This window comes from Dromaius novaehollandiae, chromosome 1, assembly GCF_036370855.1.
Source record: "Dromaius novaehollandiae isolate bDroNov1 chromosome 1, bDroNov1.hap1, whole genome shotgun sequence".
Lineage (NCBI taxonomy): Eukaryota > Metazoa > Chordata > Aves > Casuariiformes > Dromaiidae > Dromaius > Dromaius novaehollandiae.
In genome coordinates this window covers 30,576,293-30,603,026 of record NC_088098.1, presented here as the reverse complement: position 1 = coordinate 30,603,026, position 26,734 = coordinate 30,576,293, and the positions used below count along the sequence as shown (strand labels likewise).

The window sequence follows — 26,734 nt, the reverse complement described above, 5'->3', positions numbered from 1 at the left end:
CATAATGGTTCATAGGGCAGTTTTCCTTTTAAAAGAGCTTGCGGGATGTGTAAACAAAGATAAAACTTTAAGGAATCACCTGTGATACATATTTGACAAAATTAACCACTTGATCAATAACCAGGAGAAGATACAAAATTATTACTATTAAAGTTGTACAAATGACACCAGCTAGTACAATGGCCAATAACAATTCAGTCCTACAGACTGCAGACTTACCTGTAAACTGAACTCACATGCTCAGTACAGTTAAGTCTGAAATGTTACATGTAGGAACAAAGAACACTCTCAAAGTACAAGAAGTTTATCATGGAGGACTGGGAATTCCCTTATGGTAGAAAAGTTTAAAAAGAGAAAAATCTTGCAAATTTTCCCAAATTCCTCTCTGATTCTTAAAATGTAATGAGCTCCTCCAAAGTTTATGAATTATAAATAGCTACAAAACAGTAATTATATTGTAGTTAAACATTTATACTCTCATTATGTGTATTCTGATTTTGTATTACATATATTATGATTTTTTGTAGAAAAATCATTAAATCACAATTAAAGTGAGTGGTACCAGCAGCGCATAGCTGTTCAAATACAGTCCTAGTAACAAGGCTGTTACTCCCATGTGGTTTGGATCCAGTGAAAGTGAAATGAGTAGAAAGAGTCAGAAAGTAAGATGACTGAAGTAAGAAGGGAGAAAGAAATGTATGTAAACCATTAGGTAACAGAGATATGAGGAAGGACATGGAGCCATGAGAGGTAGTTAAAATTCTGAATAACATTACAGGGTAGTGTTTCCATTCTGGATTTGTACATGGCTTGGTAGAATACAGTCCTGGTTCATGATGAAGATCTTCCTGCAGCCTCAATTGTAAATCAGGATAAATAAGACAAGTGAGTCTACTACTGTTCTTTGTCTGCTAAATGCACATATACAGTAAATTCTGCTTCACAGAAGACCAAAAAAAGAGAGCTCAAAGTCTAGCATACAAAGTTCTCTGTCTTCACTTACGAACTAGAATGGTGTACTCAACTGAGCACAGAATTGGGGAGTAGAAATATTTGATCCGCAGCTCATCAGACATATCCATCCCACAGCCTTCTTCAGGACAGTGGATGACTGAAATATGCCACAATAATTGTTATTGTGATTACAAACCAGAGAAGAAAAACTTAAGAAAACCAGATGGGACAAGAGTGGACTGGGGCAGTCCTGCTTATCATAGAATAAGGTATGAAAGGAAAGGTATCGTCCTTTCAGAAATTCAGTTTTTAACATCTCCTTACACATCCTTGCATGTTAGAAAATTATCAGATACTTGCACCTACTGCTGAGTAGACCAATTTTAAACATCCTGCAGTTGGGGAAATTACAATTAATAAATTGCAGGACAAAGTTAACTACATTTTTCAGTCAGGAATTGTAACTATTTAGACTTTCCCTTGCCTTTAGAATACTTCCATATGTAACTGACCATTTTATAAAATCCTTAATGCATATATTGGAGTAATCTGTAGAAGGACACTATCAGTACACAGTACATTCATTCTGGAGTACGGTATATGATATCAATAATATTTGCAGGGTGAAAATGAGAAGCAAGTCAAGTTAATGAAGCTAGTAGGACCAATTAGAAGCTCTGAGCAGGCAGTATGATAAAATTCAGTACGTGTCATGAGGAAACAAGCAGGGGAGAACAGAACAGTGAGCAAAAGCAATGAGGTGAAGAATAGCTATGTCTGTTCTTCACCATTTGTATTACAACGTCACCCCTTAGGACAAGGTGCCCATTGAACAGCGTGCTGCACAGAATTGGAAGAAAAGAGGCCGGAGAAGAATGCCATCCCACAGATGATTTTAAGCTGCAATTCCACAAATAATTTTACTTGCATAAACTAGCACTGAAATAACCAGTCCATCCCCCTGCTTAGCCTGCCTGTTCACTGCCACATCCTCCCTGCTTCCCACCATGTCACCTCCTCCCATATACTGGCACACACAGCTGTGTGCTGTGCAGTAAACCAAACTGGAGATATACACCAGATAAAATCCAGCCTGGACAGTTCACCATGCAGAACATTTGCGTTGGTGTAAAGGACTGGGCAGTGTGAGGCTGGGAATGGGCAAGTCAAGATAGGAAGAGGGCAGGGCTTCCTATTTCAGCAGCAGTGCCAGATTGTGTCACCTTACAGAACTATGAAGTTAAAGACTAAGATTAATGCAATGGATTCAAAAACAGACAGGAAGCCAAAGCAAATAAGCCACAAATACAAAAGTATCACTGCTAATAAAGAAAGAAAACAACTGTTCAGAAAATGAAGTAAGAAATTGCTAGAAACAACAGAACTAGTAGTCGGCATAAATGTGTGCTGAACATGCAATTCCCTGCATGAAATATTTTTCAAAAAGAAGACCTGGACTCCTCATCAGCACAGTATCTGCATGGCATGACAAGAAAAACCTAAGCATATGGACATCCATAAACTGGTAATTGCAGCAGTTTCGTAAGACAGGAAGATGCTGCACACTCGAGGTTCAAGAATAACAGCTAGAAGTTACATCTATGCAAAACCAAGATAACAAAGTGTTAGTAAGGTGCTAACAATATCACAAGGAAAAGTATTTTATGCTGAATGGCTAGTAAGGGTATATGCCTCTGATATTGTCTTCAGAAGTTAATTCTCTTGGAGAGAGCACTCAGATATTCTGTAAATCCCAACACACAAGCAAACCAGTTTAGATGTAGTATGAGATTTGGCACCAGGGAAACAAAAATTTTGCAGTTTATGGAACTGTCTGACAGTTTCTAGGCAGAAAATAATAGGTTTGGAGCATTTTAACTCCTGTGGCAACCACGGCTCAGTGTCCTTCCCACCATTTCTGCCTGGTAGCTACATTATCTCAGAAACAAATTGATGTCACTAATAGAACAATCCTGTTGAAAACAGTCTGACTCCAAAATAAAAGCTGCCCATCTCGTTAAGCACTGGAAAAAATGTTTCTTTCAGCTTGTTTAAAAAACCTAGTTTGGGGGCAAGATATCTTTATCTCTTGCTGAAACAATCAATTTCAAAGCTATGTATGTCAAAGTGGTTATGGTGCTTTGCTGTGGATTTGGATTCATGAGTCCTGCTCTTTCTTTGGACTCCTGCCTAAGTCTGCTTCTGACATGAGTGGTTTGCTACTCACCAGCGTGGATAACCAAAAGCAGTTATATGCCAATGCAAGCCAGAGCACTCCTTTTATGTGCCATGACTACAAATTTTGATATGCCATAATAATGTTTTCCTGATGGGCTATGTGGGTTTGAACTGAACTGGAAAGAGCTCCAAAGAAGTCCTACTTATTTACTGAAGCAGGGATGGCTTTCTTGGTAAAAATGTAGAGGCAAGTGATACAATAAAACTGGAGGCAAATGGATGATCTACAAGTTTCTCAGATTAAATCAGCTCTCCTGTAATTATCTCTATAGCTAATCTAAAAACCTTGAGATTGTTACCCATGCAAGGCAGAACAGCAAACATGACAGAGCTGTACAGTAAAACCCATTTGCATGACAACTTATGAAACCATTACTGCTCAGTTTTCAGGCAAGTTTACCACGTACTGTGTTGATCCAAACTGCTGTATCCTGAAAGCATAACATGCAGCTCATGGTTAGCTGGCTTTGGGAACTGAACCAACTCCAAATCTGATACACACTCATGAGTAGGAAAAAGTTTAGTTGTTCTCTGGGGTAAAGAATGGAAAGAAAAAGGCATGTGGTGATTAATACATTGCAGTGCTGATCCACCCCTTAATTAGGGGAATGGAGTCAAACAATTCCTCTGTCTCACTTCATATGGAAAACTCAATTTGTCTTTGGACTATTACTATAAACCAAAGGATACTCCCACAGCATCCAAAACAAAGACTAGTGAGGCTGGAGAAAAGACATTCCCTGATTTCCACAGACCTTGGATAAGGCTCAAACTTTATACACTTTTGGACTGAGCTAACTGAATAAATGAGACAGATTGTAGTGGCCGTTATTAAGGATTAGTATTTAAAGGCAACAAGAGTATCAGAAAGAGTTAATGTCACTAGATTTTTTAACAAGTACAGAAATTCAGCCTCAATATCCAAAATACTACCACAATTCTGTACCTGTCAGTAGAATTATTCACAACCTTGCAAACAATAATGAGCAGCAAGCCTGTTTATTTGATGGAATTTATATATAGGAGTCTATCTTCTCCTTGCTTGTCTAACTGACAGTTGCCTGCATTTCTTGTTTATTATATTTCAACAAGTAAGCAGAAATAAAAGGCTTCGGAATAACTTGGGTATTCTCGTTATGTGGTACAAGCAATATTGGGTATTCTTGTCGAAAACAGCTTCTGAACCGATGTAAACCACTGTCTCTTTACTGGCATGAATAGATCCTTTCAGTCTGAGCCATCTGAGAACTAGCCCTTTTTGACTGTTTTCTGGAAATAATTTAACGGAATCCCTGCCCACGGCCAACACAACCGTAATTGTCCCGGGCCGCTCGCTGTCGGTGCGCGACTGACACGCACTCTCCCTTCCAACCTCCAGCACTCCGGGCATTTTTCCTGCACTGCTGGCAGACACAGCATACATTTTTTTCCAGCAGAATTTCTTTCTATGCTTTGCTAATTTTCTCCCTTTCTTGTCCTTTTTTGGGGGGGTGTCATTTTTTCCTCTCCTTTGCCTGGCGTGCAGCTCCAGCGGGCCGGGGAGCGAAGCGGCTGCCCGGCGCGGCGGGGGCGGGCAGCAGCGCAGCTCGGCTCGGGGTGCGCGGGGAGCGCTCGGAAACGGCATTCCCCCCCCTTTCCGAAGCGAGGGAGCACCGCGGGACAGGCTAGCCCGCGCTCGGCGGTCGCCGCCGACCCCGCCGATCTCCCCCTCACACTCGGGGCAGCGCGCTGCTCCGGTGCCCTCCGATGCGCTTCTCCCCCAGGAAGGGGAAGCCCACGCGTAAAGTTTGCCGCGTTTCTCTGCCCGCCAACACGTGCGGATGGCGTGAAAGGAGCAACACGGCGTCGTGGTGAAAATCAGTACAAATAAATCGCGTTTTCTGCCGGAGGGCACCGGAGGGTACCGGACGGAGCTCCGCTCGCCGGGCGCCTCCCGGCTGCCGCCGCCGCCCGGGACTCCGCCGCCGCCCGCTCGCTGCTCGCTCACCGGTCTCCCCGTCCTCATCTTCCTCCTCCGCCGCCGCCTCCTCCTCCTCCAGGTCCAGCAGCACATCCTCGTTCTCCACGTTCATCCTGCCCCACGCTGCGGCCCGCCCGCACCGAGCTGTCCCTGCCGCGCACCGAGCGGGCGGGCGCCGCGGAGCCCCGGCGGCCGCGGCGCGTGTGGGGCCGCGCGGGGCGGGGCGGGAGCCGCGGAGCGGGCGGCGAGGGGCGGGCGGGGCGGCCACCGCCACCTTCCCGGCAGGCGCCACGGGGAAGGGGCGCGGCGGCGGCGCTGCTGGGCGGCGGCGGGCGGGGGGGCCGGCGGCCGAGCCGAGGCGGGGGCGCGGCCCGCGGGGCCGGGACCCCCTCGCTGTGGCGGCGGGCTGTCGCCGTGCCCCTGCCGCGGCCGGCCGCCCCCTGCCAGCCGGCTGCCAGCGCCGCGCCCTGTGGTGGCCGTTGGGAGGGGAGCCCGGCGTTTCACACTCTCTGCCCCGCCGGGAGGTACAGAGAAAAGTAGAAACGCTCCTTCCAGAAAGGCACAAATGGGACTGCCAAGGTGGCGCGGCGCATCTGTGTCCTGCGAGCACCTGTGCTGTCACCCCCGCGAGGGAGGCTCGCCGCGGTGGCCTTGTCTGCTGTCCAGGCCTTGGCCTGCGCTGGATGGTGAGGCTCCGGCTGAGCGCACCTGGCTGCGTCCCGAGGAGGCCCGAGGGGTCCGGTCCCGTGGCTGTAAGCGTTGTGCAGCTCCTGCCTGAAGTGGCTTCGCTTCAGACAAGATGAGCTCTAGGTGTGATTAGAGACTAGAAGCAAATGTACCCGTTAGCCCTTACATCGCTGTCGCCTTCTAGCAGGTAATTCACTTGTAGCTGTCAGCATGGGCAGAAGACGTTGACTTGCTTTTTCATTGATCTTGGGCAGATAAAGGCAGAGACCATTAAAAAGCAATGCACTGTAAACAGGCACATTACTTATTTTATTAATAACATCCTAGATGAGTAAAAGGAGAAAGTAAGAAAAATATTATATTAATCCTTGTGGTCATTGTTCCCTTTTTTTGCAGCTGACCATATTATGGAATTCATATCCACGACCATATCACATCATAAACGACACAAATGCCATCTTAAAACTAATCAGAGAACAGTTTTTCTTAACAGGATCCATGGCAAAGATTTTAGGAATTTTTCTTTGTTTTTTTTACCATTTGTTCCCCTTCTAAAAATCAGGTCAGATCTCCTTAAGGTATGTCAAATTATGCACCCAAAAGCTGAAGAACTCACAATCACTAGACAGTTCTAAACATGTGGAACACACATATATGATAAGAGCCAGTGAGTACCGGCAAAGTTACCTGGAGAAGGTGGCGGAAGTTGGAGGAGGAAGGCTCAAGGACTGAGTAAGATAAAGGGTCCATTGCTAGAGCTTTACTGAAGTATTCAAGACAACTGACTGTTTTGTGGGTGAGACAAGTTGTCCTCACCTCCATCTTAGCCAGCAATTACAAAATCGGATGATTCAATGCAGAATTGTCATTATGCGCAAATTTCTTGGGGGCAGAGGTTCTCACAAAAAGGAAGTTGCCATGCTCAACAGTATACCTATTTACTCATATGTATTGGTCCAGGGGAAGAGTAGAGAATTCCTAAAGCTGAAAGAAATCTGGAGGACTGTCGGGGTTTTGGGAGCCCAAAAAGGAATTGGGCTGAGCTTGAATAGCAGGAAGAACTAGAAATAATGAAAGTGAAGTGTTAAATGTTAGCTGAGAAAGACTGGAAGACTGGGTTGAAGAAATGGGCAGATCCTTTTGGGGTAAAGGAGAAAAGAACAATACACATTTTTTTCTTCTGCATAAAGCATTAAATTTCCACTAAGCAATCTATTTTTTTTCTCCAGGCTATTGCTGATACCATTATAGCCCACAGTACCCAGGATATTTGAAGCATGCAAACAAGAAGCTGAACTAAGGGCCATTTGTCAGATAAGTTTGTCTTGTTTGCTAATATGGTTATGTATGTTCACAAGCAGCTGGGAGGAAGAGCCACCGAAAGGCCTAGAATTACAGTGAATCTAAAAGCAAGCACTTTCTGGCAACATTAAAAACTGAGACATTTAACTAGAAAGTTTTGGAACAACTCTGCGTAGAAGAGACTCCCTCACATGAATCACTTAAAAAGGGAAATAGTCTGCAAGGACATCAGTGAATTCATCAGTACAGGAACTTCCTCCCTCAACCTTATTGATGCAAGGACTTAGTAAACTAGCAGACTAGTGTTATCAGTGCCATCTGATACTGAGCATTTTTCTCCCCATCATCAGAAGCATCGCAGATCTGGACTGGAGAAGAAAAGCAATACCATGGAGGGTATACCAAATACAGGGAAACGCCACATAGTAAGACATGTTTTCCTGTGTCCCAAGTTTGAAATATGGTACACTGACCTGTGATGGAGCCAGTCTGCCTCTGAAAGGTCTCAACATGTGCCTTCCTCATTGTTGCAACCACTTGTTAGATTTTGCAGAGTGAGGTTACAACCAAAGAGTGGATTACACAGCTCCTTACTAGGCACGTTTACCCCAGACTGGCTCAGCTACAGACACCACATGATCTGGCAAATGGTTGTAACTACATGTTTTTATACCTGTATTATGTAATAGTGAGCTGCCCTTCTTCTCTGTGGGCCCCTCCCCGCAAAATGTGGCCCTGCTAGTGAGATCTTCTTTCATGCATAATGAGAGAGGGGCAGGGATTGTTACAGAAAATTTACAGTTTGTCCTAGAACTGTGACATGAGATTTACAGACTGTCTGATACACACCAGGGACAACATTGTTTCCTTAGTTACATGCTTCCTACTTCTATATTTCATTAATGAACATGTAATTAAGAAGCTGCAAGGTGCATTAAAATATATATAAAAGAGGAGCATTTCAAAGATAACCTATATTCAAGATGGGCTTTTTAACTTGATCTTACCAAAAATATAGGTATAGGATCCACCTCTTAATCCTGCTCTCACTGCAAGATTTCTCCCAGCAATTAGAGAACACAAAGATTTTGCAGGCTTCATTCAGACCTCGCTATCTGAATGTTCAGTTTCACAGATTACCTTGGGGAGAGTTAGACAGTTATCTGAAAAGACAATGGGAATTCTATGTCTTAAATTCCCATAAAACTCTTTGAAAACGTATGGCTATTTGCTTTGTAACTTTATACCTGATGCAAATATTTCCATGTGTACTCTTGGCAAAGTATCAAAGCTTCAGAAGCTTGGTTTTGTTACCTCTGAAAAATAGAGAAAAAAAAATAGCAAATGAAGAGAAAAATGCAACAGCACCACCCTGCTGCCATCTCTTTGTCAAATGGATAATAACAAAAGTTCTATTGAAAGAAATGCAGTTATCCATCAGCCAACAGATAGATTTTGTAAAAGTCAGTTGAAATGAAAACGTTAGAGTAAAAGAAATTATTTTTTCCCAACTCCAAGCATGGCTGTTTTCAATTTTATTGAAAAGGAAATAGAAAAACAATAAAAATGTTTTAACATTTCCGTTAGTGAGAAACAGAACAGAAGTTCATAGAGCCAATGGAAAAATTGCTTGCATGAGTAAGGGTTTCATAGCAACCATAAAAACGTAGGTCAGGAAGAGACATCAAGAGATTGTTTAGTCCAGTGATGACAAAACTTTGGCATGGGCACCAAGCTTATAACTGACACAGATTTGAGCTGGCACCAGGGCCTCTGAGTCACAATGCCTTTGACAATAAATCTGGCACTAGACAACAAAAATTTATTGTCAATCACTGGTCGAGTCCAGCCCCCAGGACTAAGATAGGTTTGAACGTATAGAAACACTTGCTGGCATGTACTTGTTTGTTATGTTCTTTAAAATCTCTGGTGAAGATTCCATAACATCCCGAGACAAGCTGTTCCATGGTTTCACGCCTGCCAATACTCAGCTGAAATCGTTTTTGCTGCAGTTGAGGCTGATTTCTTCTTGTCCTTCTCCCAGCATCCATTAAAAACAACTGATTGTTGTCTTCTTAATAATAGCATACTACATACAGAAAACTGTGACCTTATTTCCCCCAAAGCTTTTCTCTTCCAGACTAAACAAATGCAATTCTTTCAGCCTGTCAGCATATATCACTGTATGTGCTTTCTTCTGTGTAAGAAATGAGTGTAACGAAACTCAGTATGAGACCTTATGGAAGGAGAAGATGATACTTATTTTACAAAACCTCTAAGTATATTAAATTTACACACTCACACTGATTTTCTCAATGATTTCATTCACTCACGCTCTCACACCCACATCCTCACAAGAACCAAGACGTGTGTGCAGGTGGTCTGGACAGGGTCAGTTATGTGCAATACAGAGGACAAAAGACACCAGGTACTGAGTCCTCATCACATCTGCTGGGTTTTTCTTGATTTGCAATGACAGACTGGTTTTTGGACAGGTCTTTTGTATGTCTCAGAAGCCAAAAGTTACTATGGCATGATTCTTTTGCATCAGAATTTTGTTTGCTTCCTCCTCCATAAATTTTAGACAGGTCTACTGACTGTTGGTTGTTTCTCACTTTGAGTTTCTTACGGCGATAGTCTGTTTTCCTGTTAGGGTAAAAGGAAAAGGAATGGCATGTGTGATGTGCTGTAAGCTTGTTCTCATCTTCATGTTGTTAGTTAGTCTTCTGCTGACAAGCAGTCTGCTTTGGTCTCAGTGGGGTGCAGGCCTTCTGGGCTTGATACAGACAACATTCCTCAGTTTTACTGTTGTGGACTGTATTCTTGGTTATGAATATGGGCCATTTTTTCTACATGGTTCTGCTGTTTCTTCTGGTCCTTACACAGATATGCCCATTCATACTTCATTCCTACAATCTTAATATTTCTATTACAAGTCTGTACACCTTCTTTCATTGCCTAACCCTTTCTTAAGGTGCAGTGCCCAACAGCAAATGCAGAATTCCAGGTAAGAACTCACCCACACCGATTGTAATTGCTGTCCTGTTTTGAATATGATGCTCCTTCTAACAAACCTCAGTGACTTTTTTTGCAGCAGTATAACATTGTCAATTTGTATTTGTGTCGTATATTACTATCTGCAGCTCAGTTCTTTGTCAGGCGATTTTCTATTTTGTATTTCTGAATTTCACTTTCTGCTCTTAAGTGAGCATTTTTGCCATTGTTTTTGTTACATTCCCTCCTTTAATCAACTCTCTCGTTAGTCAAGAAAATTTTGAATTTCTTCTCTTTCACCATGCCTCTGAAGTGCTGAGGGACAAAATGCATATTGCTTAAACCACAGTCATAGCAGAATAAAGACCACGAGCATCAGTAAAGCAGACAGTCAGCAAATTTGGAGGAGTGGTAGGTCAAGTGTACTTAAAAAAATCTTGGAGGGAAAAAGTTTTGTGGGAAAGATGTCAATTAGTGAAAGAAACTGTATTAAGGCCGCTATAGCAAATCATTTCAATACTAAAGATTATGAAGAATAATAGGAGACAAATACCACTGCATGAGGAATTCTTTAAGGGAATGAACATGAAATTGGTCCACCATTATGGAATCCTTTGCAGAACTGGGAAGGCACTGTCCTTTTTATTTGCATTCTTATGTAGAATCAAAGAAGTAATTATCATTGAGTCCAAAGTGTGTTATTTCATCTTACATAAAACGTAAGCCTTTTTAATAATTGCTGGGATATCTTACCTTTGTGATTTATATTAAATGAATTTTAAAATTTCACTGGAACAGTGTGAAACTCAGTAACACAAAATAGTTTGAAATTCTATGTTAGATAGCCTGAAAAGTCCCTGTTCTCTTGTAGAAATGAAATCAGGGAGAAAATAAAAACAAATAAAATGTTCATCTACCACAGAAAATTCCCATAAGTACATCAAATTATTCAGTAATTTACTGCATTAAAAGTCAGTAAAAGAAGGTTTAGGAGAACATAATTCCAGTTCACCAAGCCATGTATTTTTCCTGGTGCTGTGAATTGCATGCTTACAAACTGTCCAAGTCTAGCAAAAAATTAGTGTAAAGACTCTTAAGTTCATTTTGTTTCACCAAGGTCTTTTGGTTTTTTTTCCAGTATGTTTCACAGATGGGGAGAGCAGTGAAGCGTTAGGGGAAATTAAAATTACTCAAACCCTGTACAGCTCCAGTATTTTCTTTTACTTTGGTCATGTTTCCAATTGTACTTAATCCTCCTAGACTTCTTAATTCTCACTCTTGCATGCAACCTCCAGTCTGAGATGACAACTTCAGTCTCTTTTGCCCTCTGTTGAAGTGAATTGGTAATAACAATTGCCAATAAAATGTGAGTTGCAATATGTAAAAGAGGATATAAATAATTGATCTCAGACCAGTGGTGTGCGTAATTACTTTATGTAGCAGTCTCATAAGTGCTGCCAAATCTTCTGCTGGCTCCTACCTTTGTGTTCATTTTACCTCCTTTCACTATCTGTCCTTAGTATGGGACATAAACACGGCAATCTTTTTGTCTGTTATTTTTAACATGTTTAGCACAGAGCTTTTAATTCTTAGGAAAGGTAATGGCCTATGTATGTCTTAGAATAATAGACTCGGAGTTCAAATCATTTTATTTTTCTAACACAAATGTCTCAAATCAAATGATTCAAAATATTTGAATTTCATGAAGCTAATGATGTTATTTTTTCAGGTGAAGTATGAACAATAATACAGTCATTTCATTTGCAGTATATTATATTAATTTTATGATATTTTAATTACACTTACAAAAAACATTTTTGTTCCATATCTGTCTGGACATCCCTACATCTACGGGAAAGGCTCTAGCAAGTCTTATTCATTCTTCAAGAGAGAGCATGTTCTCAGCTACCCTATCTTAGCCTGCTGGAGTTCAGTAGACTACGGACGTGACTACAGGCAGATGGTATGGAAAGCAAAGACACCTGCACTGGCTTATTAGTTCTGGTACAGTACATCACTAACACAACTGCTGCTTTCCAAACCCGTGCTAGTACCTTCGCATGGTGCTGTCCTTTGCTATGGGGATCTACCAAGCTGCTTAGAATTAGCTAGGCATCTGGGCATCATGCTCAATTGATGGAGAAGGTATGCGCCACACTTGTGTGACTGCAGATAGATTTTGTCTTAGTGCTTTGAGAATGTGTAAAGAGTTACATCTAGTACTGACCTGAGCCCCATGCAAATTGCTAAAGTATTTTAAGTAATGCAGTGCAGCATTACCAAGTCCAGGCACGGTCTGGATGGGAAAGTGAAGGAGAGGAGTACACACAGCCATAGCATATAGCTGAGTGTTCACACTGGGTGGTGTTAACAGTGAGATCTATATTCTTAGAGGAATATAAAGAGAACTTACTTAGTGATAAATATGCATGTGGAAGCTTATAAATGTTAAGGTCAGAAAGGGTTGTTATGACACAGTCAGACTCCCTGGGTAATGTAGGCTACATCCCCTCTCCCCTCCACCATCACCATCTATTCTTACTATGGTGGCTGATGCATCCCACACTGCAGCTGTTGTTCATTTTTTTACTGCATTTCCAGAGGGATAAGCAAGTGTTCACTCCATGTGCTTTCAGAAAGGCTCTGTGTTTGCGGTAAGCAAAGTGCTTTCAGTGACTGCTACTGTACATCTCCCCTACCAGTTGCCAGCACAGATTTTCCATTAAAAGTTGAAGAGAGAGGGAGAAAGAAGAATTCGGAAATCAACCCCACAATTAGATAAGTGAAAAGTTAATTTCAAAATACTTCACAGCACTTTCAAGGCTAATTTGGTTTTATCCTGTGGCCATGAAACAAGATCTTAAAATAACTTGTCAATAACTGTATCCTGCAGGGATAGAATAGGACCTTCTGGCTTTAATGAAAAACCTGGCAATCAAGCTTCATAAGGCTTTACTTATAGTTGAAAGCATGCATATAAACGCACAAGTAAACACTTAGCAACAGTTTGATTCATGTTTATGATTTTGATACTCAGCAGTTCCTCACAACAGGTGCAGCAGGTGGTCTTTTTGTAGTGAGAGGCTTCGAACTCCTTTGGCTCCTTCTCTTCCAGCAGAAAGGAAACAGCTTTCTGCTATTTCCGGATCAGACTTTGTATCAGCACAGGCAGCGCTACTGCTGTGGCTGGTCTTCATAATTTACAGCAGTCCATAATCTAATCTTCAGTAACATTCTTGTTGCTGGGATGTTCCGCTGTTAGATAGATGCTATGTCTGTACTTGTTTGTGGTCATGTACTTACTGTGCACATCGGTTCTCTGCAGACTTTGGTAGACTGCACAGTTCACAATGTGTGAGAGCATCCTGTGACAGTCAGTCTTTAGTGCTGCACAAGAGTTGGCAGAGCACGTACGTCTACATGATTGTATGAACCCTTCTTCCTCTATTCTGCAAAAGGAAATGGAGATGTTCTTGCCCCCAGTCCTTCTTCTGTCTCTACTCTGTTGTGCCACATTGTCTGTCATTGTATTTCACCTTTGCTCCAGGATGGAATGATTTTGGTAGGCAGTTAAGGAGAGTTCTGAAACCCCCTCAAAGAGGTGGTAGGAGGGGTTCTTCTGTGTACTGGTTGGGAGCCCCAGAAGGAATACGTTCTGCAGTGTCTCTAGTCCGCTTGAAAGAGAAATTGGTTCTTTTGAACCTATCTTCCATGCCTTGAAAAATGCAAAATAAAAAAACACTTACTATTATTTACTACAGTGAAGACTTTAAAACATAAATATGCATATTTACAGAGTGTGAGAATTTCTTAACTTCAAGCTACAAGTCAGTTTTAAGCAACTTCTTTTTTCTTTCTCTGTGTCGTTTTGGCCTTTTATTTTCTATCAAAACTGGCTTATACGAACTTTAAGATATTAATTAGATAAGACTGGTACCATTCACCAGACAGAAGAAGAGAAAGAAACATATCAGGCTCACTAGTTTCGGAAGGAAATTGGGACCATAGATTTACTTAACCTTCTCTTGCCTTGTGTTTGACACTTAACTATAATTTAAAAGTGAGGAGTTTGGAATAATTCTTTCTACAGCTTGTCACTTCAGACTCTTCAGTACAGCCTGCTTCATAGGCAGGAATGTCAATGCTTTCTGGTGTCTGGGATCCCATTTTGTTACATTTTCCTCCTTTGGCCACTTGCCAGAAAATCACCCAGGAAACCCAAGTACCAGTTACCATGGTCACTTAGAAGCGCATATGTTTTCTTCTCTTGCATTGTGTATTAGTAGTAGGAAATCCATGAGCTTTTTGCCTGAGTAAGTATAGTAGGATTGGACTTGAGACGAATCCTGAGCTTATTTCCTCTATGAAATCCCCAGTGAAATCACTGGAGCTGCAGAGTGTAGACAAGGGCAGAATGTGACTTTATATGAATATGCTCACAACTGAATTGTGAAATGACATCTTCCAAACAACTTTCCTTTGACACTTTACCAACCCAGAGAAACTCAAGAGTAAGATAAATAAGATTAAAATAAAATCTTGTTCTCCTCCAAATTCAGGTGCATAAAATTCACGAACAAGAGAAAAAAAGCCTTTGAAAGCATTCATCTGAAGTTTGACGTGAAAAGTACACAAGACTACAAAAACAGCAGTAACTGGTCAGACTAAAGGTATGGCTGTCCCAGTATCCTGTATCCAGAAATGGCTTGGCGATGTCTATGGAAAAAGTATAAGAGGTAGCACAAACATTAAAATATTTTTTTCCCTCCCCCCAGCTTCCTGAAATCAACTAACCAGGCCCAAGCACTCTAGGATCAAAGACTTATCATTCAGATGAGGAACTTTTTGACATCCCCTTAGAAGAAATAGAAAAGTTGCCCAGCCTGGTGTGTGAAGACCTGAAGTTCCTCTTCTTTGTGACCAAATTCACTGCAGCAGAAATATCCTCACATCAGCTGTTTCCTGATGCCAACAAATGATTCAGATGGCACATTCAACCTGCCTGCCAGGAACAGCCAGGGGAAAAACAGCAAATACATAATGCTCTCCGGGGACCTGACCCTCATCTTTTCCAGGTAAAGTTTGTCACCTTTACCCTTCCCTCTAGAAGCTAGTTTCCTTCTGAAAGGTGCTATACCCATATAGTTCCTCGCATAGACAAGATACCTAACTGCAGGGTGCAGGCTGTTGATCAACAGGTAGACCACAAAATGATCAGGGACATATTGTGATCCTGCAGAGTACCAGAAGATCCATTTAGCATGTTGCAGCAATTCTCCAGATGTGGATTTTTAAGTGTTTGTGGTTGTTTGGTGAATGGTCACTCTGCTTATGGCAATTGGAAATGGATGCTTCAAAGAAAAAAATCTTCCTCTCCATTCAGAGATATGACCATTCTCCAAAGTAGATGCAGTACACCAAATCACTACAACTCCTGCTTCTTAATTCTCACTTTCCCTAATCTTCCATACTGGAGCAAAATTATTAGAGAGAAAGTGAAACCAAAGTCAAATACCACAAGAACATTTTTGATGTTTCATTATGGGGATGCAAGTGGAGACACATCTCTGCCAATGCATTTTTCGCAGAAGGGTATGAACAGACTTGAGCTTATTCTGCCCAAGCTATGAGCTGACTAGGTGCCAGCCAGCCAGTCCAGAAACTGTATAGCCATGGTAGCATGATGCATGCTGTCTCTGTCTAAGTAAACATACCCTTGAACCCAAAATATCCTTGCATGTTATTTTCCACATTATACTGAAGTATGCAGAACCTAAATTATACAGTTGCTTTGGCCCTTTCAAAGAAAGGTTTAAATCATAGCACTCAATTCACAGAATTCAGGTTGTTCGGGGCACTCTCTGTCCATGCTTGATAGCCCATTAAATCATGCTAACTCTCACAGCAGTGAGAGCTGTGGGAGAGTGAGTTAGTATGGCACTTACTGTTCAGTGATCAGTTCCCCATTATGTAATATGCCTCCAGAACACCTGTGCTGCTTTTCTGTATTTGTATTGCCATCAGCAACATTGTTTCTCGTGAAAGCAGATGATGGTGTTCAGTAACTATAGCTCAAGTGAAGCATTCACCTCTGTATTGATCAATTTTGTGCATACCCTGCAGAGTCTTTGATAGAGTTATAGCCTTTTACTGTTAACAAGCAAGAGGAAAATCAACTCTGTTTGCATCAACTTGCAAGTTCACTTCAGAAACATCTCTCTGCACTTGCACTACCTACTTATTTGCCATTTCTCCACCATTTTTAGCATTTATTAATTTAATTAATTAGTTTATAATATATATAATAGTTTAATTAATTATGAGGTTAAATTTCTAAACTGACGTAGTAAATTCTGTGGAAATACTGCAGCATAGCCTTGATCTTTCTGTGGGCAGGGTGCAATGAGAATTGGACTCATTGCTGAGCCTTAAGACCTCCCAAGAGTTCATGTTCATTTTTAGTGAATTTTTCCTGTATACTCTGATTGTCCTGTACAGGAACTGTTCCAGCAAAGTCTAATACTAGGTCTGGCTCGCTAACGTTTATTTATTTTCTCTGCTGGGAGATTTTCTACTTTTTAGTTATCCATCACCAGACTGCCTGCAAAAATCAGTTTCCCTTAACCTCCCTCCCTTAACAGGACAAGACTAATATTAATTCTGTTAAAATTAATTTATGTTAAAATTGTTTTCAATATCCATTGTTTTCTGGTGTAGTTATTTAGCCAGGAGGAACTTGGCTTAACTGTAGGAATGTGGCCTGTTATACTTCTTTATTTGTCAGTCTTTGTAATATGACATTAAAAATAACATGATATGGCTGTGATATTAACTGAGAAGAATTTAGGAATAGCCAATATACTGGCTAGCTGTGCATCCTTAGTGGGGTCACCCCTTTGGTTTACATGTGGTTTACAAGTGGTACTTTGGTTTACATTCTATAAAACAGTGTCACATGCTACTTTTTTCCCATTAGTTGTATGCAATCCACATAATAAATAGTGCTCAGGAATCAAGCTTTAGCTAGCTAAAACAATATGGTATTAGACCCCTGCAACAGGAGGCGTTATGAATAAGTTCTTGTGACAGACTCAGTTTAGATAAGGAGTATCAGAACAGAGCCTGTAAGAAAATTACTCAAACACAGTTTGAAACACAGAATCCAGTTCTATGTTCACAGAACTATTAGCTATATGCAAGATAGTGTGGCTAAAACAAAATTCTGAACAGTTTCTTCTCTGAGTGGGTCACACAGTCCGTCCAATGGATGAAGCAGGAGTCTTGTGAAGATAATATTTTATAATGTAACTAAAGTTAGTATCACAGAGCAAGCTGCAAAAGCCTTTTCTAACTTGAAGATCCCTGACCTTATAACTTCAAATTTTTTTCAACAGCAGTCTTTCGTGTTTGTAATACAAGTCATTTTATATTATCTATACAGAGTTTACATCATTTACAACAGAAAAAGAGAACTTTAAATAATATCCCTGATCGTTTCTGTGACTGACAGATCTCAGCCACTGAAATGCCACAAAATGTATTGCATCTATTTTTATGCTCAGCCACTGAGTGTAAATGTCTTGCTCTACTCTGGATTCAGTTGTGTCTACACGCTGTTTTTTGTGCTTCAGGATGTGACTGGCAATTCTTGAGAAGCCTTATCAAACAGTGTACACACATTGCAGCTATCTGTGGATGTAGCACTGTTAACTTCCTCAAGCTGCTTTGCATTTGCCAGCACATATTTACGTTTGAATTTAGCAGATCCACACAAATTTCAGGGCTGACAGTGGCTGGCAGGAGTTTTTTAATGCAAGGTCAAGCATTAGAGAAGAAAGGCATGGCATTTTAGCCAGGCACATGGACGAACAGTAGGCTTTCTTGGCAGTGATCTTCCCTTTCAGTTTGCAGCAGGAAGTTTATTCTGAACCCCTCCACGTTCTTCAGTCCATCCCAGCACAAACAAAACAGATTTTTCTTTGGTTTGTTTGGGCTTGGATTGATTTCTCTAAATGGGGGAAGATTCTAATAAGTCCGTCATTTGGCATCACTTTGTATTATTGCAGCAGCTTCATTTCACTTGAGAATAGACACACCTGTGCCTACAGGCTCGCGTCTCAAACCCAGGCCAAGCCAGGCCCCAACAGCCCTCACCTTGTGGAAATGAAGCAGTGGCAGCATGGTGCCATCAAGTGGCAGGGTCTGAAGTGGGGCTCTGTTTCTTTATTGTAATACAAGCAGTGAGGAGCCTTTTCTTTGTGAGGGAAAAGTCTTTCTTATAGCTTTTGGAGTGAAAGGGAGTGATAATAATCAGGTACAGAAGAGAAGTTATACATAGTCCCAAGCTGGATCTTCTTAGTATTTTCCCTTCCTCTCAATTTAGGGATCTAGAAACCCCTGTAAGACAGAGGAGGTCGAAAGAGCCAGAAGACACCCCGTTTGTCTATTCTGGAGGGCCCTGAACAACACTTCAATATTTCAGTGAGATGAGGATCTGTAAATCCCCCCGCCCTCATTCTTGGGAAATCTGAGAATCCATCCATCTTTCTGTTAGCAGGGGTAAAGGGGGTGGGCAGCTCTTAGATGGACTTACTTCCATGCTGCTATAATGGAAATCCGGTTCCTTTTGAACCCCTCCACTCACGCTTCTCCAATAAGGGACCTGGAAATCCTTCATATGTTTTTAGTACTTGTGCCCTTGGAGATATACCTCTCTTGCTCTCATGAAGGTCCCTAGACCCTCTTTTTTCCAGGTACTTCTGGAATCATCTTCCCCATGTGGCCATCTAGGGAGGAAGGGAGGGTGTTGCTCTGTGACGTGTAAGGAGTCATCTGAGTGTGCTGCCAAACTAATGGACAGCAGACAGCACTGCTCTTTAAAATTACAGACAGGCACATCTATTTGGCCATGAGCTGAGACTGATGCATTGATGGTGGATGGTAGAGAGAGCCCAGTATAAGTCAAGAGACTCTTGTGGTCATGAGCTGGGCAAATTCAAGTGCTGAGCTACCTCCAGCCATAAGCCTAGAATTCCCAGACCAGCTGTAAAGTCTGCCCTTCAGTAACGTGATACAGTATTTTTGATCTGGTTTTATATTTCCTTTTGTTGAAGAAGAACATTTCTGACTCTGTAGTCTGAACTTTCAACTTTGATGTAGCCAATTAGTACAAGAAGTTTTCTCTAGGAACCACAGACCTTAGTAAAGGTCAAATCTCAAAGTCAGTATTTCATTCTGAAAGATCATTTCAGTGTGGGTCAGGGTGCACCAGACTAGGGCTTTTATAAAGTCTTCTTGTAGTTGTGGTCATAACAGTTGTTAGTGGAGCTCCTTCCTGGACTAAAATAGCTGAAACAAAAAGAGCTATTGCCAAGAACATAGCAATATACAGCATTGTAAGGATCCCAGATAAAAGAGAAGGTTTTCTTTGGGCCAAATACAAATTCAGAAGGGTGGTCACTGTTTGATGGAGCTAGACATATGAAGAGAAGCAGCAAAAGTATTACAGAGACTGGCAGAGAAACGTCTGAAAAGCAGGGAGACAACCAAAGCCAGCATTAGGCACATGGCACCATAAAAAGTCTATAGCCAGAGATATCTTTCAGTGAGACCTCTGCTGAAAGGGGGTTGAAATTGCAAAGAAAGTACCTGCCTTTATTCGATTCCTACATTTTACTCTTTGTAAGTAAATAGGACAAAAAGTCAGAAAAAATCTGACTTTGACATCAATTTTTCTTCTTGAAGGGAACTTCCAGTAAGACTCCAAATACTGAATAGCAGTTTGTATCCAAAAAGGAAAAGTAGCACTCTCCAGAATCTTGTGGTAATTCAAATATGTTTTGTGTGGAAGGTGGCCTGAGGCATTAAGGTCCTGTTGGGCAGAGCAGAATTCAAACTGTAACTATCTAAAAAAATGTGAAAGTCCTTCAGCGTACTGTAACATAAATTATGTAATAATAAGTAGGACAGAAACAAGAACAACAGAAAAACACCATTATAATCTGCACTTGTTTCATATCTCAGAATGAGTCAACTTCTCTCCCTTTTCTTTCATATCGAGCTGATAGAGATCTGGCCAGTGGACAGTGGTAGCACTTCTCTATAGAGAAATTTTGTGCCTAACCTGAGCAGAGCAGAGTGTTTCATGTAGGTACTACTACCTCAGTCAGGCTGGAGGAACTGCCCACTGCCCCTTACTGGGAAGATCAGTGCTGTTTCCAGACTAGCTTTGAGTAGCACTTGGAGCCTTGAAGAGCAGGAACAGGATTTTTTCCTGGCCCTGCGGGGAGCTATAGTGGGCCATGGAAACATCATTGGAAGCATCATGGAAGTGTCAAGGCCCATCATTAGCTGAGTCTGAGCATTACTTTCTCCTTCTTAGATTCTAGGATTTCTTGCCTGCACAGTAGTTTGGGCTCCCTTGATGAAAGCCTCCTCCAGTGTACTCTGCAAAGCTTCTTCATAGCTTCCACAGATGAGAAAAATCTTTCCTTCCTGTGAGGTTAAAGGGCCAGCATCTGTGGAGCATCCTTTTGACCAAATTGCTCAAAGTTTAAAGAGACTCCATACACCACACTGTATGAAAAAAGGAAATGGTAGTTGTAGCAGGAGGCTTTCAGAGGTTTGTGCAGGCAAAATGAATCACCAATGGAAGTTGTATATTAAAGTGGAAGTAGATAGGAAGCTCAAGCCTGGAAGCATAGACCAGCAGCTCCCGTGAAGTTTGTTTGTGCGTTTGTTAGCCTGATCTTTGTGGGACTAGTTAGTTCTTTAGTGAATTTTCATTTACTAGAGCTCTTTGAAACTTTTTGTAGTTGAATTCATCCCTGGAAACCCAGGCTAGACTTAGTATTTAAAATGTGTTTATCGTTTTTGGAGTACAGATTATTGGAAGAGGGTGCTGACACCAACAGGGTATAGATACAAAACAAAACACAATGATAATTTTCTAAACATATGCTTTCATTAAGAATGAATTGCCAGATGGTTTTTAGTTGTTTTAGTTATGGATAATGGTACAATGCACTCAGAAATTCAAAGGAGAACCACTACATCTTGTGAATAGAAGAATGACATCTTAGGAGAAGAAACAGATTACATACAACCATTAGAAAAGAAAAGGCTGCCCATTAGCTCCTGGCAAAACTAGAAAATAGGTGACTTTTAAAGACAATATAGAGTGACCCTTGAAATTTGGCTGCTCCTATTCACAAATTGAAATAGGTGTCGCCATACAAATGTTACGGGCTTTGAATATCTGGACTTCTCCTCATTCAGGAGAGCTTCCATCAAGCAGTCCTGACTGGGCTGGGGTTTTTGTGGCTTTTGGAAGGGGCACAAGAAGGCAGAGCAGTGCACATAGGCAAACAAACAATGCCTTTCTACTGCTTTTGGGAGCTCAGGACCCTTTGGCCCTGACTGCCAACATGTGTGAACACCACACGGTCGTCTCTACTTTTTGCCACCATGGTGGCCTCCTTCAGGGATGGTCTCAGCGTTCACTGAATGAGCCAGTTCTCAAACAGAGTTGGAATTAGCTTACTTGGTATTGTGTATATTTGGGTATTTAAAGGGTCTAGATAGATCACATTGCTGATTGGCACTATCAACTAGCCACTTCTCCCTTTCCCCAAAAAGAGCATACCTGCACATGGCTTTTCATGGAGTCATAGTTAATTTATTAATTAATTTTCATGCGGGTCTATAAAATGGTATGCATAATAGTGGGATGGAAATAGTACGTGTAAAAATGGCATTTGGTATATGTAAACTGATTCACCTTTGTAATGTCATTCACTATAGTTTGAAGCAAGCTGTTTCCAAAAAGTCTAAGCAGATGTTATTTTAATCTCAGGGGGACAGGAAGCCATTATGTATTTATGCTGGAGGCAAAGGCCATTATGCTCCAAAAATCCTTTCCAATTCCAGAGGGATTTATAATTCCTCAAAATTATTTAGTTGATTTTGATCTACAGATTACAAGGCACTGACAGGCTAAGCAACTCTCTCAAAATCACAGGACAAGTGATTGACAGACCAAGGAATTGCCATGGAAAGAATCCAAACTCTCAGATCAGTAAAACAAGGGTATGCTTTATTTACAGAGTATTTGTGTCTATCTGTACTACTGGATCTTTAGCTGGATAGCCTGGGACTGGATATTTAGACTGTCTATAAATCAAGTAGGAGAAAAAAGAAAATTCCTCATTAGCTTTGGATAAAAACTTCTTTTTTGGTGTATAAAATTTTCCACAAATAACATTAAATAAGTTATCAGAGACTGACGTGAGGACAGCATGCAGTTGTAGTACCAGCATTTTTCTGCAGAGAAATTCCCAGAATCACAGAACGGTTAAGGTTTGAAGGGACTTTTAGAGATCATCTAATCTAACCCCCCTGCTCAAGCATGGTCACCCAGAGCATGTTGCCCAGCTTTTCCTCGTGTTCAGAGGGAACTGCCTGTGTTTCAGTTTGTGCCCATTGCCTGTTGTCCTGTTGCTGGGCACCACTGAAAAGAGTCTGGCCCCATCCTCTTGACACCTTCCCTTCAGATATTTAAAGGCATTGATAAGATCCCCCTCACTCTCTTCTTCTCCAGGCTGAACAGTCCGAACTCTCTCAGCCTTTCCTGATATGAGAGATGCTCCAGTCCCTTCATCATCTTAGCAGCCCTTTGCTGGACTTGCTCCAGTAGCTCCATGTCTCTCTTGTACTGAGGAGCCCAGAACTGGACCCAGCACTCCAGATGAGGCCTCACCAGGGCTGAGTAGAAGGGAAGGATCACCTCCCTCGACCTGCTGGCAATGCTCTTCTTAATGCAGCCCAGGATACCATTGGCCTTCTTGGCCACAAGGGCACATTGCTGGCTCATGGTCACCTTGTTGTTCACCAGGACTCTCAGGTCCTTCTTTGCAAATCTGCTTTCCAGCAGGTCAGCCCCCAGATGACCTGCTAAATTTTTAGGGAAAGATCCTCAACTGATATATATCGAGGTAGCTCCAATAACTTCAATAGTGTTCGGAGACTTACACCTGCTCAATATGTATGTAAATATCTGCAATCTAGATACAAGCTTAAATTGCTACTAAAAGGAACCAAAAGCATCCTAATACAAATATATTTTTTTAATTAATATGGTTAATAATACCAAATTGTCACAATGACATTATAAGAAAGAGCACATAGTTACTTCTTCTGAGCACTTCTTTGTTCCCTGATTCTATTTTGAAAGAGTCACTGTTAGTAGGGAATGATTACTTTTCACAGCTATATTTAACAATACGTGGCAGCCATGTTAGTGCAGTTAAACACATATTCACTCATGTGTACCCAGTGTAGGCATTAATAGTCACTTAACTAAGGTCACTTTTAGCCATAATTTATATGCAGCCCTAGGGTAGCTCATTTGTTCTTTCTCATCGCTATTTATATGTCATTAGCTTTGTCAAAGATTTGGAGATTGTTTATAGATACCTTTGAAGCAGAATTCAAACCTCTGTAGTGAAAGACAGAGCAAACCATTCAACCTCCTGGTGGCAGCATGGTCTCATTTACCATCTCAACCAACAGCTGCAACAGAGTTCCCTTGCCATCCACAGCAGCTAGCAGAGAAGTGGCAGCAATTATCTAAACAGAAAAAAAAAAGAAAAAGACTCTTGTCAAACTAGGTAGCTGCGTTTTGGAAATGTTTTGAAACAGAGCAGGTTAGGCTACCTTCCTCTACAAAAATATGTACTTAATTATTGTTTTAAGGCTCTGGAGGCCTTTAAATAATGAAAAGAGTTAGATACTTATTGGCATTTTGATGTAAATTTTGCCACACAGTGTAAGGAGGAAAACATTTGTGTGGTTTATATCCCCATGTATGCACTCTGTATTTGAATGTACTGATTTCTTTCCCCTGTGTTTAAGTTGCCTTAGCAAACAGACTGTAACTCATAAATTATATTGTATAAGGATGCTGTGATATTTATTCCCCTGCAGAGGATTAATACACAAGAAAATACACAAGCACTGGTCAGATTTTGGCCCCCAGTTTCTCATTTCAGTGCCTGATACATGATCCTTCAAAGGAAAGAAAAGCCTGCACTTGCACAAATGAACTGGTCTGCCGACAACTCAGCTGGTAGGATGCAGCCTAGAGCAACAGCACTGTTCACCTCAGGAGAATCGGAGGAACAGATTTCTGGAAATCCGTTTGCGACAATAGAAGGTTTTGGTCATAGGGAGCCTCTTCCTGATAACTATGTACTGGAAGTCGACTTGCAACACAGGAGAAGCTGCCCTGGTGTGGTGTATTCATGGAGTTTCCAGTCATTCCTCCTGCCGTAGGAACGGAACTGAGTTTTAACCATAAATCCAGTATCCTGGACAACATGTCTTTCATGTTGAGAGTGGCATTTAGAGGCTGCGTGTTCACTGATGTTTTCAGTTTAACATATTTCCCTCTGTCTCTGTCTGCAACAAGGAACTATTTGCTTTCCAGAAAATAATAATCCAAAAATGGAGGTTATCCTTATCCAGCATTCCCTTCTCTGCCAGACACTTACGCAGTTACCTTAATTAGTAGAAGATGTGGTATCCATGTGGCTGAATATATAAGCCTTGATAATAATCTCCCATAGTTCTATGTGCTGTGTAACTGGATTCAAAGTGTTTATTTCTATATTTTACAGTCCTCCTTCTTCTACCCTCAGTCACTCAAAGAAGTGTGATATCTCTGTGACAAACTGGCACTTAATCTGACTCACTAGACTGTGCAAATCCATTTGTAAATAAATGGAATTCAGACAGGATGCAACCATTATGCAGGAGTAATTTAGATGTTTTATTTTGCCTAGAAGGGAAATTATCTCGAGGGCTATAAAAAAAAGGGAAGTGGTGCTCACATGTCCTAACATTGTCACTCCGAATCCTAGCGAGGCTCCCCTCTAACATAAAACAAAACAGCACTTACATATCGACATGATCTACTTGGAGTGTTGAAATAAGAGACCCTTCTGTACGTAACTAGATGGGAAAATATTGATTGTTATGTGTTTTGCACCTTCACACTAGGAATGGGAGAGCCATTATTCTTATTATTCTGGTGAAGAGTTTTGAGAATTTGCCTGCGGCTGAGGCTTGGCGTATTTATTCTTCACCTTTTATTGGTCTTGTTTTAATTTAGTCTAAACAAATAGTTGTTAGTTTATAATTACTGGAGAGACAATCTAAGTCTAGGACACCGTGACTGTTGAGCAGGCAGAGATTTCCCCCAAGTTACCTCTACCCTTGGAAACTTTTGCGAGCAGAGCTCGTTACCATTGTTATACGGAAAAATGCTGTTAGTAGAGATACCAGTGTACCACTGTGGTGAAATCACCCCTCTTCCAGTAATAAAACAAGCTGTTACAGGAAAAGAATGGTATTGCTAATGTTGTTGTTTACACGATAATCTTCAGCAGATGGAAACCTTTCAGTTTGGGGTCACACACCTGTATCCTTCACCATTATCAGCTGAGCTAAAAGAAGTCGAGTTAGCCTTCTCCTGCCATCGGCAGCTACTGCCCCGGATTTCAGTGGCAGTTGCGTGAGAAATCTGACCGCAGCCCTGAATGGTTATTTGCCAGCTGCCTTCTCCCTTGGCATTCATGCACTGCCTTGTGTGAAGGCTGTTACTGGAAATGCATTTACTGCACCCCGTCATTGCAAAGGAGTGTAGCAGGATAATAGGCTCCTGCTACATGTTGCTGTTGTCTTTGTCAGGTGGAAGATTGTACTATGTTTGTTGTCAGACTACTGTAAAATGGCATATGTTACTAATCTAAATAATTAACATGAGAACATATGTTAGACACTGCATCATTTCTGAGGAAGGCTTCCTATAAAGTTAGAATTTTGTGTGCTTCTGGCTTTTGCATCCCTTTTCTGTTCTTTACATCACCAGAAGTGAGATATACTATCTCTGATAAGAGTAGCTCTGGACTCTGCAAGAATAGTTATAATAATTCTTTGATTGACTGCTGGGGAAGAGAAAAAATTCAGCTAAAAGCAGAATGATACATGAAATAATGGACACAATACATTATTGGAAGTAATCATTACAACGCAAATATAAAAGACTTCAAGATCCAAGTTATATGTAATCAGGCAATTCAGTACTGCATGTTCTGGAGAGTTTGCTCCAGCTACTTAGAGGTGTTAGGCCTCTTTCATTTATTTGTGTCAGTGTAAACCCAGGTAAACAGCAGGGTCTGGGGATTTACAATAAAGCAAGGAAGAGCAGCATCTGGCTAAGTGACTAGCAGTAGTATAAAGGTTAAGGTACGATCCAGAAGTTATGCATCCATTGAGAGAGAAAAAGCATTATAAAAGCATATTCTTTGCCAGACATTTGGGATGTTCTGTTTCTGTTCCATAACACACTATGACTGTGTTCACATTTATACTCTTGTTCTTCAGAACCCTGTATAATACAATAGATGTTCAAAATGACTAGTTCCTTTCAAAACTTTCACAGACGTATAGGTCAAGCCTTCAAATCTAGGATGGCGGATATAGCCTATAACTAGGGATATAGGCTGGAAGGAAATTTATCATGCATAAACGTCATATTCC

The 26,734-nt window shown here is 41.3% G+C and overlaps 1 protein-coding gene and 1 long non-coding RNA gene across 7 annotated transcripts in view; one reads left to right on the top strand and one right to left on the bottom strand.

Moving 5' to 3' along the window:
* Positions 1-5,409, bottom strand: part of ANO6 (anoctamin 6) — an 80,177-nt gene extending 74,768 nt beyond the window's left edge. For 3 of the 6 annotated variants that reach the window (XM_064508127.1, XM_064508137.1, XM_064508147.1), the window contains exon 1: positions 5,180-5,409. In XM_064508127.1, the coding sequence (XP_064364197.1) occupies positions 5,180-5,264 (85 nt within the window). In that variant the 5' untranslated portion in view covers positions 5,265-5,409. The remainder of the gene's footprint in view (positions 1-5,179) is intronic. The other 3 variants (XM_064508104.1, XM_026099905.2, XM_064508120.1) reach the window with 1 other exon arrangement.
* A 6-nt stretch (positions 5,410-5,415) lies between these two features.
* Positions 5,416-26,027, top strand: LOC112983056 (uncharacterized). The gene is made up of 5 exons (XR_003259140.2): positions 5,416-6,026; positions 7,069-7,566; positions 14,695-14,805; positions 14,911-15,210; positions 24,119-26,027. It is a non-coding gene; the product is annotated as an uncharacterized LOC112983056 (long non-coding RNA).
* The last annotated feature ends 707 nt before the right edge of the window (positions 26,028-26,734 follow it).